The 14,010-nt window shown below is 53.4% G+C and overlaps 1 protein-coding gene and 1 long non-coding RNA gene across 6 annotated transcripts in view; both read left to right on the forward strand.

The window, feature by feature from the left end:
- ASCC1 (activating signal cointegrator 1 complex subunit 1) overlaps window positions 1-11,043 on the forward strand; it is a 38,172-nt gene extending 27,129 nt beyond the window's left edge. For all 5 annotated transcript variants that reach the window (XM_085302056.1, XM_085302057.1, XM_085302055.1 and 2 more), the window contains exon 10: window positions 10,384-11,043. In XM_085302056.1, the coding sequence (XP_085158182.1) occupies window positions 10,384-10,500 (117 nt within the window). In that variant the 3' untranslated portion in view covers window positions 10,501-11,043. The remainder of the gene's footprint in view (window positions 1-10,383) is intronic.
- Window positions 11,044-11,847: 804 nt separating this feature from the next.
- On the forward strand, window positions 11,848-13,243 carry LOC146597487 (uncharacterized). Its single transcript, XR_014895496.1, has 3 exons — window positions 11,848-11,985; window positions 12,531-12,622; window positions 13,068-13,243. It is a non-coding gene; the product is annotated as an uncharacterized LOC146597487 (long non-coding RNA).
- Window positions 13,244-14,010: the final 767 nt, after the last annotated feature.

Here is a 14,010-nt window from a genome sequence, read left to right on the forward strand (position 1 = left end):
ATAAGCACTTCCCTTTCCAAACAAGGCAGTGGAACCCAGAGATGCTCAGCAGCTCTCTGACTAATTTTAGCAGGAACTCTGAGTGCTGGCAGAGGGAGGATTGACTCGGAGGGTTTTAAGGTTCCCTGTTACCCTCGGCCCCTCCAGGTAGCGCCCCCAGGTGCGTGCCGTGCTGGGTGCTGGGCGGGCGGAGGGGTGCGCGGCTCCGCCAGCCCGGGAGCTCGGCCCTTCTGGCGGTCACCCTGTAGGTGCCTCTGCTCCTTCCGCCCAGTGGGCATCGGTAAAAGTAGCGATATCCCTCGTGCTGGATAATTTCCCAGGTCTGTCGGAATTAGTGTMCTGGTTCCATGGATGGGCTCCTCATCTTGCTGTTCCTGTGAGGATAGCTGGTGGGTAACATCGGTGGCAGCTCCTTGTCCTAGTATCCAGATACGTCAAGCCTCCTGGCATCTCTGCAGCTGAAGTGAAGCCCAGCTCTCCTAAAAGCTGTAACAAGAACTGCTAGGAGCCACAGGGATKAGGCTTCCTTTAAGAAAGGCAGTGGTTGATCATTAATTTCCTCAAATAAGTTGTACTGTAAACCCCTCATGTGTGAGGAGTAGCAGGGCAYGGGCAGTTAGCAGAGCCTGAAACGTGCTGCTTTTTGTATTCTCRTCTAAAAGATGTGCAAAAATCCAGTAACCTCCAAACGTCCCGCTTGTATTTGTTTCTTAGTTTGCAGTGACTTTCACCATAGCAACTAGGGTTTGATTTCTACAAGCACATGAATTTTCATGGAGCTGTGAGGAGACCCAAAACCCTGAGCTAAAGAGAAGGTTTGCAGCGTGGTTTTCACTTGTGAAGGAGGGAGCCCCGCAGGGAGAGGATCTCAGCTGAACGAAGGCCTGCAGCTAGCCCCCAAGAGTTTTATTTGCCAGAAGTCAGGCCTGCCAGATGAATTTAAACTATAGCTGAGTGTCTCCCTCCCCACTGCCTTTAGCTGCTGCGTCGCTCTCTTGCAGCTGAGGTGACTGTACCCTGGTTTTATGAGGAACTGCACGGCAGTGAGTGCAGGAGAAGGATCGGCTGCTTCTGTGTTCCTAGAGCTCATCTGGGAACTTCTTACCTTTCCCACCCGTGGAGGTCAGGAGGCTGTTACGAATGGTGTGGAGCAGGCTCCTCTTAGTTTTCGAGGTGAAATCCTGCTGGGGAAGAGCAGGAAAATTGCATGCTTGTTAATAGGAAGGAAGAGAGCTCCAAATGATCTTGGTAAGTTGGGCTGAAACAAATGGGATGCTGTGTGTRAGGACAGGTACAGGAGGGAGCAGCGGCCTTGGTGCAGGACTGGGAAGAACTGCCGACAAACCAGCCCGACAGAAGGGGGTGTGAGGTTATGGGGGGCTGCTGCCAAGCACAAGCCAGCCAAGTCAGCCTGCTCCAGAAAAAGAAAAGAGGCAAAGGTCTGCAAAATAATCTTCTGTGTCTAGCCCTCGGCCTGCAGCTGAAGTACTTTGGGCAGTGTGGAATGGATGCAAAGAACCCAGAAGGCAACATTAAGGTGAGGGCTAGAAAATGTGGTCTCTGAGCTGAGACTAAAAGRCTTGGTGCTGTTTTGAGGCAAGTAAAGAGAAGAAGGAGAGCTACGCGTCAGAAAAACTCGTGGCGCGTGTGGAAGCTTTTGCCAGTAGCAGCTGAATATTGTCTTCCGTGCCCTGAAGATAGGGTAGGAAATAATGGGCTTAAATTGTACRAGAGAGACTCAAAGCAGGTGTTAGGAAAAATCTTCATAAAGGAAAGGATAATGAAGCTCTGGAGTAGATTGCCTTGGGGGGCAGGATAAACGAGGGGCTCTGTTTTGGGGGRAGATAGGAAAAGGAGAGTTGCTTATCCAGGATGTGTCAGCAATGACTGAAACGGAGCTCATCTGCTCCTCTCTTGGGGAAGGAGAGGGTGGTGGAGCAGAGGGCCTCTCAGTCCTTTCTTCAGCCAGTTGTTTTGTGGTTACTGCGTGAAGTATATGCGAAACACTCAATGTGAGGTGGCATTTGCTTGTGTACCAAAAGCTTCTTGGTATTTATGCGACATTTACTGAGCCTCAGTAAAATAGAAATATAAAAAAGAAACCTCCAACCGTACGTGCCTAAGATCTTTCTCCCTGATCCCTGTACGTGCTTCTTGCTCTTACAGTAATGAAACCTTTTCGGATGGAAATGGTTATGTTGTCACTGTTTTCCAAGGGAAGGCATAGATGACTTAATCAAGCAGGTTTTTCTTCTGTGTCATAACTGACATAACTGACTCGCGTCCTGCGTTGGGCTTGCACTGTCGCAAGGCGCTCACTTGTTTGTAGTTTCAGATCGCGTTGGTGGGTAGTGAATAGTTGGCTCAAGAAGTAATAAGGTGAATGTCAATGATAAAGGAGTTAATGCTTTGCTTATGTACAGAGCGGCTCCCCAGAGATGGGCTGCTGGGATTGTTACGACCAGCGTTTTTTCCCTCCTGAAGTCTGTAGACTTTCTTCTGTGTAAGAGAAATGAGGTAAAAAGGGCTCTGCTGTCACGTTTTAAAGCCTGCAAGAGGTTGAAAGAAAATGAGAGGGGAAAGGCTGTTCCTCCCGTTATCTGGGTGCGCAGGTAAGGTGCTGTGCTGGTGGTGGAAAGACGCTCGGAGCCAGCTGCACGCTCGCAGAGGAAAACACACGATCCACGTATGCCTGCCGTGCTTTGTGGCTGACTCCTCGAGGCCTTGGGGTAGGGAGTGGGCTCGTGGTGACAGCTGCCTTCTCTCTCTGCCCTTCCTAGTCGTCTTTCCCACCCTTGCTAATGGGGGCAGGAGGTGGGGAGCTCTGCAGAGAGCCGCCTCTCCGGGTTAGCGCCCGTCTACCTGCGCTTCCTGCAGTTCTTGTCCGTTATTGCTGGCAGACTTCCAAACACAATTAAACCTCTGACAGATATTCATTGGCRTGGCGGTGTCCAGAATGAATAATAACAAGAATTGGATGTTCTTTCTTGGCACCGAACTGCTTCAGAAAACGTATTTTGAAAGTGAAAATAGAACTAAAAAAAAAAATCCATTAATGGAGCAAACTTCCCGGATCTTGACGTATTGCCCAGTTGTAGCTCGCCTTCTGTGMACCAGCAGAAGATTTGGTTTCGGACGTGGCTGTTACAGGTCAGGGGGATTTGGGTCGGGTCACAGCTGGAAAGGGGTGATGCCTTCCTCAGGACGAGGAGGAACGAGCTGGGCCGACGCATCCTGCCGGTTCTGAACTGGGCCAGCTTCTGCCGCGYGTGCTGTGGAGGTAACAGCCTCTAGCCGGCGGCTGGGACGGACACCGGGAAGCTCCGCCAGCGCGAAGCCAGAGCAGGGCACGGGCAGGCCCTCGAGACGCCYGTTTTCCGCTGCCGGCTCGTGTTCAGGAGAAAGCCCGCTGAGGAGCGACAGAGGTGCCGCTGAGAACTGAGCTGCCCTGGCAGGTCTGCGTGGGTGGCCGCAGCAACGAGGCAAATTAGCACCGAGGCGCATTAAACAGGTAAGTGAGATGCCAAGAGCAGGGAGGGAGGCTGCGGTTTGTGTAGCAAAGGAGCTTAATCGGGTGAGCCGCAGTGGAGAGCATTTGCTAGTTCGGTGGACTCTTCTTAGCTGGTGTTTCTAAGTGTCACTTTCGTGTTTATAAATCCTTTATTTTGAACCTGTCAGTGCTTTTTTTTTTTGGCATTGGTAAACTCTTGATCCGTCAGGTCTTTTGCCTTGATGCTGGCAGCGGCTCGGTAACGCAGCGGTTCGCTGGAGAGCYGGTGCCTTCCCTGCTGTAAGTGGCAGTGCGTAGGTAGCGCAGCTGTGCCTTAGCCCGCTTGCGGGGAGGAGCGGTCGCTCTGTGCTCTCCTGCCGTTTTCCCTTCCAGGCTGTGACCGCGCTATACAAGCGTTCGTTCCGGTGTATCATCCCGTACGAGATGGAAGAAGAGCCCGATCTCTGTAAGTCGCAGCCTGTAGCGTCATCCCGTCTGGTCCCTCCCCTCGCTCTTCGTGCGAGCCAGTGCACGAGGGGCGGGCGGGCGGTCACGCTCTGCTGCGAGTGCGGTGGGGAGTACCCAAGGGATGGTGTGCAGGGTCTGAAAACAAACRTGTTCCACTGCTCCGTGCTCAGGCACCCCTTAAGAAACGCCGCTTCGTTTTTCTCCATGCCTGTCAGCAGGTGCCCAGGATTTTCTTTGTTTGTTTGTCCCTTTCTGTGATGGGGAAAACAGCGCTGTCGCGTGGCGATTTCCTAAGGAAAGCAACCGTCCTGCTTTCCAAGATCGTTCCTTCTTTCACTGGCGCTCCTGATCGGGACGTGCCGGCGGTAGCGGCCGCAGCTGGGCGGACTGGTGCCTGTTGTCACTGTGTGCAGAACAGATGAAGCTGTAAAGCCTGCAGCTCCTCTGAAACTCGAGTTTAATCTCCTAGTTGGAGCTGTCTCYGCATTATTTTCTGCTGCTGGACTCTGGCTCCCAGCGTTGTCTTGCGTAGCCACAGAGCTGTTTGGCTGGCTGTCTTCCGCCTTTCAAAAGCAGTCCTCCTGCGAGGGTGTTCTCCCTCGAAGGTAGAGACAGGCGGGTCTCGGGAAGGGATCTCTGAGCAGATCAGCACCTACGAACTGCGCAGAACGGAGGGGAAAGGATTGCCGGTGCCCTGGCGTCGGCGTGGATTGCGCAGTGTGAACGACAACTAGCTCACCCGCAGCTGTAGATTCCCGGACTCGCGCTCGCTCCTCTTCACGCATCTCAGAAGTTCCTAGTTTTGGTGCTTTTTTTCCAGATTTGGCGAATGGCAACCCCCCTCAGCCCTCCGCAGAGGGTAACCGGCTTCCTTAAGCTGATCGGTCACAGACTAATGGCATTTATACGCTTGTGCCCGCCTGCAGCGCCGATTCACCGGGGACAGTTTTGTACTGTTAATCTATAATACCCCTACCCTAAGGCCGGGCTTTATGTGGCTGGAGCTCACAACAAAGCGAGCTCCCTGCAGACTGTCGTGTGTGTGTGTGTGTATTTTATCCTGTGATAATGCTGCTCTTTGGTGGTAGGTTTTTAATTGCAAGGCAGTGCAGCACGTTGTTGGTCCCTCAGCGTTCCCGAGCACCGAGACTCTCGGCAGAGCTGCTTGGATTTGTTATTAATTCAGAATAGGTCATTTTTGGCTGACAGCTGTAGACAGCATAAGGCTTTAAAACTGATCAATAATCCTGACTGCAGCAGCAAAATCCAGGCCAGTCAGTGTGAGTGCAAACCGGAGATTACACGGAGGAAGTTTTAAATACCTCTTGCTCCCTTCCCTTGTCTGGACTTACTTTGCCCTCCCACTGCCCAGCGCCTTTCCAGGCGAATCCGTTAGTATTTCTCACGCTTGTTGAGCCTGTGACGGGTGATTTAAAAGTACCGGTTTGTGTTGGCGTCTCCGCTCTTCATAAACGGAGCTGAAACGCGCTGCTGCTGTCCTTGCGTGGATTGGCGCTGTGATTTATTGCTGCTGTTTCCAGGTTTGAAGACAAAGGTGCCGTCTCGTTCGGGCAGGGCTGTCCGCAGGAAGCGAGGGCCTGAGCACGGCTGCTTGACAAATACCTGTGCTCAGGAACAGAAAATCTTACAGACGCTTGCCTTAACTGCTTCATCAGGGAGTGCTCCTCCTTTACAGTTATTTCTGCAGTGTTTCAGTAGATATCTGCTTTACAAGCTTAGGCAAAAGGAAAAAAAAAAATGCAGAAGAGAGCCATCCTGGTTTTGATCTCTTGCTCTGACTTTGATAAGGAAGTTGTTGTGGTTTGGGGGCCGAAGTTTGCGCTAGCATTTTTGGCTTACGTTTGCTAAGAGYGAGTGACTTGATGTGTGAGTCTTCCTCTTCCAAAACAAATACTCGGTCTTTGTCGTCTCTTAAGAAAATGGTTGTTGGCACCTCGGGGGAGCCCTGCTGCGTAATTTGTGTGTAATAGACGGGAATGGACCTGAGGAAAAGAAAGATTTCAAAYGTCTGAATGGGTTTGTCTTAAACGAGAGAAATGGGGATGTTAAACATGACAGATGTGCTGCTGGCTTTTCTTGGCTCGGGATAAATGACTTCTGGGCAGAAATCTAGAGAAGCTTTCTTGCAGGGAGCTCTTGCAGGACTGCTCGCCTTTCACAGCCACCTGCTAGATCGTGCTGTTGGAGCCGGCCCCCGGAAGGGAAGGGAAGGGAAGAGGGGGGAGCGCTCGCACGTGAGGACCTATGGTAATTTTTCTGGCTGACGTGTGAAATGTAGGTTATGTAGACCTGCGCGCTCCCTCCCTCTAGGGGCTTCCCGCTTTCGCGGGAAGCGGCGTGGCTGCCRTCCCTGCGGGTCCCGGGAGGACGCTGTGCCGCCGCTCCCTTCCAGGGGACCTCTCGAGGGAGACGCTCGTGTCCTTCCAGGCACCTTGCTGAGCGGCTCCTGAGCCTCGGGATGTGTCGCGAGCGGCGCAGCCTCTCTCTGGCACATCGCTCAGGGGCGCGGGGACGAGGGTTAAGAGTTAACGATGCGCTTCCCTTACTCGGTTCTAATTTAATTTGGAGAAGGCAGCGGGAAGACAGAGGGCACTTAGTCTAGTAAGTGCTATTCTGTTGATGGGAGTTAGGAGCTTGCGTGGTACGTGTGGTGTTGACTTTCTCAATTGCCCTTTGCCTCTATCAAATTCATTTTCRTTTATAATATTAGCAAAATCCCAACCCCCAACCTCTTATTTATTCTTTGGGCAACGCGGACATAAATCCTTCAGTGTGTTTGGATTTATAGAATTACTGCGCTTTTGCTGAGCTTTGCATCCCGCTCCAATCAAATGACACGGCTTTTAGTAACCGTGCGGATGGCCGGGTTTCTCCTTCCCCCCCTTTCCTGCTAACTGCTCCMGACTGATTTGTGCCTCCTAGTGCTCCAGGCAGCCTTTCTGGGAGAGGAGGACCAAGACACCGTCAGGAAGGGGAGGAAAGGGACTGGCCGTGCTTTGGGGTTACTGGAATCCGCACGGGAAGCGTAACAGCCGCCGGGTCTCTTCTTTCCTGGCCCAGAGCAAGGATCGCTGAGGTGGTTTTGTAGGAGGCGTTTTGTCGACGATGCTAGAGGCCATCCTCTAAAACCAGAGTGTTTCTTCCGTGGCTGGAGAGGGAGGGAGAGAGAGAAATATTTTTCTCAACTCTGCTTGGCTTCTCCCCGAGATTAATAGAAGTGAAAGTCAGAAGCAGAGGCCTGGCTTTCTGAAATCTGTTTCCGAGCCCCCAGGGGCTGAAGTGTAGTACGCCTTCTCTGATGGGAAGGTCAGCTCCCGGTATTTTGGAGGTCTCGGAGGAGGACGTTTGAGGGGCCCCTTTCCCGATCRCTTGAGGCAGGTTTGGGGCTTTACAGTGTCTTGACTGCGATCGCTACACAAGGTATCTGGTGGCTTCTGTCACCAGAAGCCTGAGGGAGCAAAGACGCGTCAGTGAGAAGCTGGCTTGAAACGAAGGTAGGAAAAATGGCTGTGGTTGTCCTTTAAGTCTTGAAGCATGTTTTCTTTCAGAAAGTACAGCTACATTACCAGAAATCAATAGGGAAACACACACACTCGGGGACGTGAGAGGTGGTAGATCTTAAAAAAGCCAAGGGAATACAAAGTGCTTCAGTACAAGGGTTTTGCTTTACTTTTAGCAGTATACAAACGGAGGGCCTTGACCTGGGCCGTATCTGCTGGGACTTTCTGATCGTCTTCCTGATCCAATGCGACACGCAACTGTGTGAAGCAAGAGGGGCTGAGGGGGAGCGTTGGTCTCGTTAATAACCTCATTAACTGCTACGTACTGCTCTGAAGTATCCCTGGGGGTTTTTTATGCGAAAAATAGATCGTGCTGTGCGGAGGTAGTACAAAAAGGTATTTGCAAGACTCTCCCCTAGGGCGGTTTTGTGTGAAGGTGTTACTCTACGGCTGCTGGTGGGACCGGCACATCCCAGCATTGCACTTTTTCCGCGTGCTTGCAAAGTTTGTGGACCTTTGTTTCTACAGAAATAAATGTGACTTATCCTCCCCTTCCCTCCTTTAAAGATTCCTTTTACATGCTAGTATTTCCATACTTACCAGTGCACCTACCAGGCTCCGTTAGCAATGAAGGGAATCGATGTCCATTTTTTTTCTCGGGGGAGAGTGGCCTGCGAGAGAAGCGAATGTAAATACGTGTGCCCGTTTTGACAGAGCCGGGGTGTCAAGTCTGGGGCGTGGGGGACATGCTGACAGTAAGTTTTGCAGGAAGCCTTGAAGAGCTGGAGGTCCAGCCATCTCGGCAAAATCATCCCTCTTTCTCAGATAAGCCAAAGTAAAAAGAGAAAGGAGACCAGCCTCCTTCCTACATGTCTTATTAATGAGACATTTTATCCTAAGTCCTCTAACATGAACTACGCAGGCTTTTGGAGACATAATTAATCTTTAATTGTATAAATCTTTAATTGTATAAAATGGAGTTTGTATGGCTGGAGTCATTTCTCTTTCCTCTCTTTTCTTCCTTTCCTTGTTTGAGATACTCTCCTAGGACAGCTTCTTTTCGACAGCGTGCTCCCTGCTCCAGAGCAATGGGTGCACAAATTCCCGCTCCCTGCTGCCGGGCCCTCGAAGCAGCGTTGCCCAGCGCGCTCGGAAGGGTGATACTAGAAGCCCTCAAAAGGAAAAACATAATGTCCCGACTCAAGTAATTGAGTCCAGCGGCTGAGCGGGTGGAGAGCAGAAGCACAGCGCGCCCGAGGGTCTGGGCTTAGAGGTAGCCGGCGTCTTGCGCGCCGCTCGTGRGCTAGAGCGGGTCGAGCGGCGCGGGAGAGACGTGCGCGCCGACAGGGCCGGGTGGTGCGCCGCTGGAAAAGCAGCGGGCTTCGGTGGGCTGGGGCGGGGGAAACGGAGCGTGCGGAGAAACGGGTGAAAGCCGCCCGGGTGTCGCCGGGCTCTGCGGCCCCTGAGACGGCGCTCGCCCCTGCTCTGCGCCGTGAGTGCTGCTGCAGAGGGGGGCTCGCTGGSAGCGGGACCTGCGTGAGTCCCCCCCGCTGGCGCTCACCGATGGAAGGGCCAGCGGTAACTTACGGCTTGATGCGGGGGTGAGCGATCAGAGGTGAATTGCTGCAGGCCTTKTGCGGCCTGATGCTCCCCGGCCGCGGCCCTGCTTGCTCGGCCCTGGAGACGAGCGGGGAACCTCTTGCCCCGAGGCAGCGACCGGGCGCCTTTCCTTTGTGGAGGAGCRACGGCGAAACCAGGAATTGTCCCCAAAGAAACCCTAGCTCCGTTCCCTTACAAAAAGGGCGTATTTGCAGAGTGGAAATGCCTTCATCGGTGCCRGCCAGAACCAAGTGCGTTTTTTGCAGGAGGTGAAATGCTGCCTTTCGGATGCTGAGTATTTGGGTTTTAGATGATGAAGTGTGTGGAAGAATCAACGCGCCATCGGCAGCATTACCGTTCATGTATCCTGTAACGGCAGGAAGGGCTGCGCGAGCGTCTTGAACTGATGGTGCCTGCAGGGACAGACAGAAAATGCAACGGGAGACAGGCGGGATGGGCTTTTTTGAAGGTCGCTGCGGTGGGATGGTGGCACTGCTCAGGCCCTTGGTGACCCACGGCACGAGCGTTAAACGGGGTTTTGAAATCGGTGTCTCCACTGCAAAGCTTTCCAAAGGCGCGGCTGACGTTCCCCGGCAGAGCGATTTCCAGCGTCTTCGCGGAAAGTTAGGAGCGCTTTGCGCTTCGACACGATGCCTCCCCGAGCAACGCTGCCGAGCTTCCCTGCAAGAAATTCTGACGTCGCTCTTCTGTCTGCTTCTTCCGCTGAATTAAGTGGCAGAGCCCCCCTTCCGGGGCTGAGGTTTGGCTCGCTCTCATCAATTTTGCACTTAGGTCTTTGCTGAACGGAGCAGGATTTGCTGAACAAAGCAGGGTCAGCGCTAGCGTGAGGGCCTTTGCCTCTAGCCTGCTAGTTTGGGTTGGAACTAAACTGTAWGTGGTTGTGTCCTGTAGCCTAGATTGGTTTCAAAACGTCCTGGCCTCCTGCCTTCCTCCGTCGGAGGCTGCAGGCCTTGCCGTGTCGGAGCCACCCTGGGTTGGTGCTCTTGGAGGCGAGCGAGCAGGCTAACCAAGCTCGCTACGGGAGAAAAGGTCATAAAACAAGGTAGGAAGGGTTTGGGTGGCTGCTGCTGTAGCTGAAAAGTTACCCATTTCATACATTGTTTACTTGGAGCTTGCTTTGAAGAAGGCTAAGTGTGGTCTCTAGGGGGGAAAAGTCGTTTTTAATGTGATCTCCGGGTGGGGGGATCGTTTTTCACAAGGCTGACTTTTGCGAGAGGTCTCTGAACCGGCTGCAGGTTCYGGTTCTCGAGGTGTTCCTGAAATGTTCTCCCTCCTCTCTTTCAGCTCTTTGAAAACTTCTATTTTGGAGAGGTGCAGCTGGATTCCGTCCGTCTTTCCCAGAGGTTCTCCTCGGATGCCTCTGGCTACTACGCGACGTCTGGGCAGCTAACCTTTTCCTGAAGCGGGAGTGCGGCTGCCTCAGCGGATCCGATCTGTGCACAGAGATTCGTCAGTAAAATACATTTTTATAGGACAGAGGTTTTGGCCAGGAACCCAGGAGCTCCAAATGAGGAATCCATGAGCTCCAAATGAGGATGCCTCGTTACTCTTCAAAAGTACATTGCAGCCGAGAGCAGGCTTTGCCCGTTCTCCGCGGTGTTTCCCTGCAGTTCTTCCTACATGTGTTGCCTGCCTTGCTCTCGGAGAGAACTGGTGCTCTTCCTCCTCCTTTCCTCATTGATAACAGAGATGTTTCAAGTTGCTTACTCAGGAAAAAAAAAACAGACGCTAGAAAAACTGGTGCACGTGGCTTTGGGGGCATCGCCGATGTTTGAATGTGGCTTTATTTCAGAAAGGGAAGTTTTTATTCTTAAGCATTTATAAATCCAGGAGAGCTCCCCAGAGCAAGATTTAACAATATTAAGGTCAGGCTTTGCTTGCATCTCCAGCAGTGTGCCTGTGTGATGTTGATCTCCAAATAAACTAATTCCCTTCAAAAGCAAAGCGTTTATCTCCTGTTGCATTGATAGTTGCTGTAATTAAACTTCCAGCATATAACTATGTTAATAAGAAAGCATTTATGGTAAGAGCTGTTCCCAGTGACTGTTTCAGAGCGTGTCAGAAAACGGATGTGCCTTGTAGGTGGTTTCTCCATTAAAGAAGGAGCACAGCTCTTTGATACTATGCTAAATGCTTCAGAGATCTAAACAAGACTGATCTTTTTGTTGCAGGTCTCCAAGTTCGGTAACAATAGCAACACAAGCTTTCAACCTGTCTGAGGACAAATGCTTTGAAAAATGGAAGATCCTGGCGTTTAGTTCTGTCTTCAAAACGCCAGTGCTGGCTGCTGCACGCTCCCTGTTGCTGCCGTTAATGTGGAATTAGCCTGTCGTCAGCGTGGAGGGTCTGTGAGCTAGGAACAGGGCTGTTTAAACAGCACCCGGTTTTGCTAGTGATACTGTTTTTTTTTTAGGGGTTTCCATCCCGTTCGCTCCCTCCCTCCCTCCCTAAACGAACTGACTGTGTGACTGTGCTCTGACTGGGTGAACAAACCACTGGCCAAACGGGGGTGGGAGAGAGTCAGGATTTGGGGTGGTTTGACTTGTTCCCCAGCGTGTGCGCTCACGCTTCCAAGACAGAGCTCACCTAGCTCGCTTCGCAGGGAAATACCTGCGACTTTGACGATTGCCCTTTATGCTGGAGCCCGCATTTGTACCCGGTTACGAGGGGTGGGATTTTGTCTTTTTCTTTTTTTTTTCTTTCTTTCTTTGCAGCCGAACGTCTTTTGTGCTCTTAACCCTGAGCAGGAAGAGCCTCGTTCAAAGCTGGCGAACGACTCGTTTAGCCAGCTAGTAGAGCGCAGGCATGCTCGCTAGGAGCCCAATCCGGGGAGGTGCTGAGAGCACTTCACGCCGGCGGATGTCATCTTGCAGTGAGGCTGAAGAGGTACTTGGCAAATCTCCGTCTCGCCAGCCACCCAAAAGCATGGATCCGGGAGCTGCTCGCGCAGCAGCCCGCGATCCTTTTTGCCGCGGGAAGAAAAGATGCGCCTCTGACTGCTTCCCAGCGCGCTGCGCTTTTAACAGCTGTAACCGGGGAGCTGTTTATTCGCCCGGCCACGCTCCGGGCCCGCGTGCTGCAAAACCCTGGCTCCTATCTGCACGCCGGTTTCCCCCGTAGCGCGCCGAGTGCCTGGGGTCACGCCGGTAGTTTTGACCTTGGAAGCAGCATTTAACTGCGCAGGCAAGTGTAGGGGTTTTCCATGCAGAGCGGCAGTCCTGAAACACTCTGCTGCTTCCCAGGCCCGAGGCTAATTKTAAAATGTGTTAATTATGACTATTTCCGTACCCGCTTGTGACCGTTTGGAAGCTGGTTGAATTTTGGTGGTAAGCAGCTTATCCAGCTGCTCTAGTCTGGCACGGCTCAAATTCATTTCACATCTCCAGCGGCCGGTAGCGTTACGGGTTCTCATCTGCTCCTCTCGTCCACAGAGTCGCAGTTTAGGCTTTGATCCAGCGAACAGTTACGCGTGTACTTAAATTTACACGTCACTTAATCCTGACGTAGAACATTAAGCATGCACGTAAGTGTCGTGGAATTGCAGCTCYGCTTTGCCAGCGGTGCCTTTTGAATGAAAGCATTTAAATGAAACCTTTTAAATKAAAATGAGAGTGGCAGAATCGGGTGTCGAGTCTCCCGGGCGTTACGCGGTGGGACTACTGGCAGAAAGAACCCACGCCCGTTACCGTCAGGAGGGTCGGAGCCAGGAGAAGGCCCTCCGCGCCGGGTTTACCGAGAGCTTTCCCCTCTCCGTCACGTACGGGTATAACTGGAACGTTTTCCTATTAATTCTGGTAAAACCGCGGTTTGTGCGCAGTCCCGCCCGGACGAATTGAAATCCCTTTAAACGAGGCAGCGCGCGTTACGTTTTTCCAAAGYGCGACCCAACGTTTTGAGCAAACAGATTTTTCTTTTGAACGTTAAAACTGAAACCTGCGGCTGCCTCTTTCTTCTCTTCCCTCACCTAGGGGAGGCTGGCCGTGCTGTTTGCAGATCGCCRCGTCCGCGCTGCTCGGTGGAAGAAGAAGGGACTCGGATAGTCGTTCTCTAGGTCGTGCCTTTGCTCGGCATAAAGCCCAGGTCAGAAGCGCGTCTCGCCCTTAACTCTAACGTTGAAAATAATGCCATTTCCGTAACTCCGGTGCCCGGAAGCCGTTGCATTGCCTGCCGCGTGTGCCCTGCTCCGCGGCGGCAGTGCCGCTGTTCGGAGAGGGCTTCGGAGGTGACGGAAGGAGCCGTCGTGGCCCGTGGCGGGGGCTTTGCTCCTGAGAAAATCCGGCGCCGTTTCTGTGGCAGCCGTGGCCACAGCGGTATCAAACATGCTTACAGGGAGGATAAAAGCCGCGCGTCTCCCAGGCGCGGCCCTTCGCCGCCGGCCAGCGGCTCCGGCAGCGGGGCGCGCAGCTCCGGGCCTCGGCCGCTGCGAGCGGGGCGAGTCGTGCCCCGCGGAGGGTGAAGCCCCTGCAAGCGGCTCTGGGCCTCCGAAAAGCAGCTCCGCCGGCCTCCTCGCCCCTTCCCCCRAACTCGGGGGCACCTTCCTTAGGAAGCCGAGGGAGAGAGGGGTCTCTGTTCCGCGCTCCGCTTTGCCGGSAGAGGATGGAGGAGCCGAACGCTGGAGGATGGCTCGCAAGGGAAGCAAGCCGTGCTGTTGCGCCGCCGCCTCCTTGGGCCCCCGGGCGCAGCTGGAGAGGGGAGAAACGGGGGAAGAAGAAAAACGTCTCCGGGAGACGGTAAACGGGGGGTCGCGGGGATAAGCGGGGGGGGGGGCGGCTCCCCTCGCAGGGGCCCGCGCGGGCCGGAGAGGCCGGGGGCAGCGCGCTCCCCCCCGTGCGGGGCCGCGCCGTGGCCGCCCTCGGCTGCCCGCGTGTCGCGACATCCGCCGCCTGTCGCGGGGAGGGGAGCGGAGGGGAG

This window comes from Rhea americana, unplaced genomic scaffold, assembly GCF_003343005.1.
Source record: "Rhea americana isolate MKP2758 unplaced genomic scaffold, rheAme1 scaffold_183, whole genome shotgun sequence".
NCBI lineage: Eukaryota > Metazoa > Chordata > Aves > Rheiformes > Rheidae > Rhea > Rhea americana.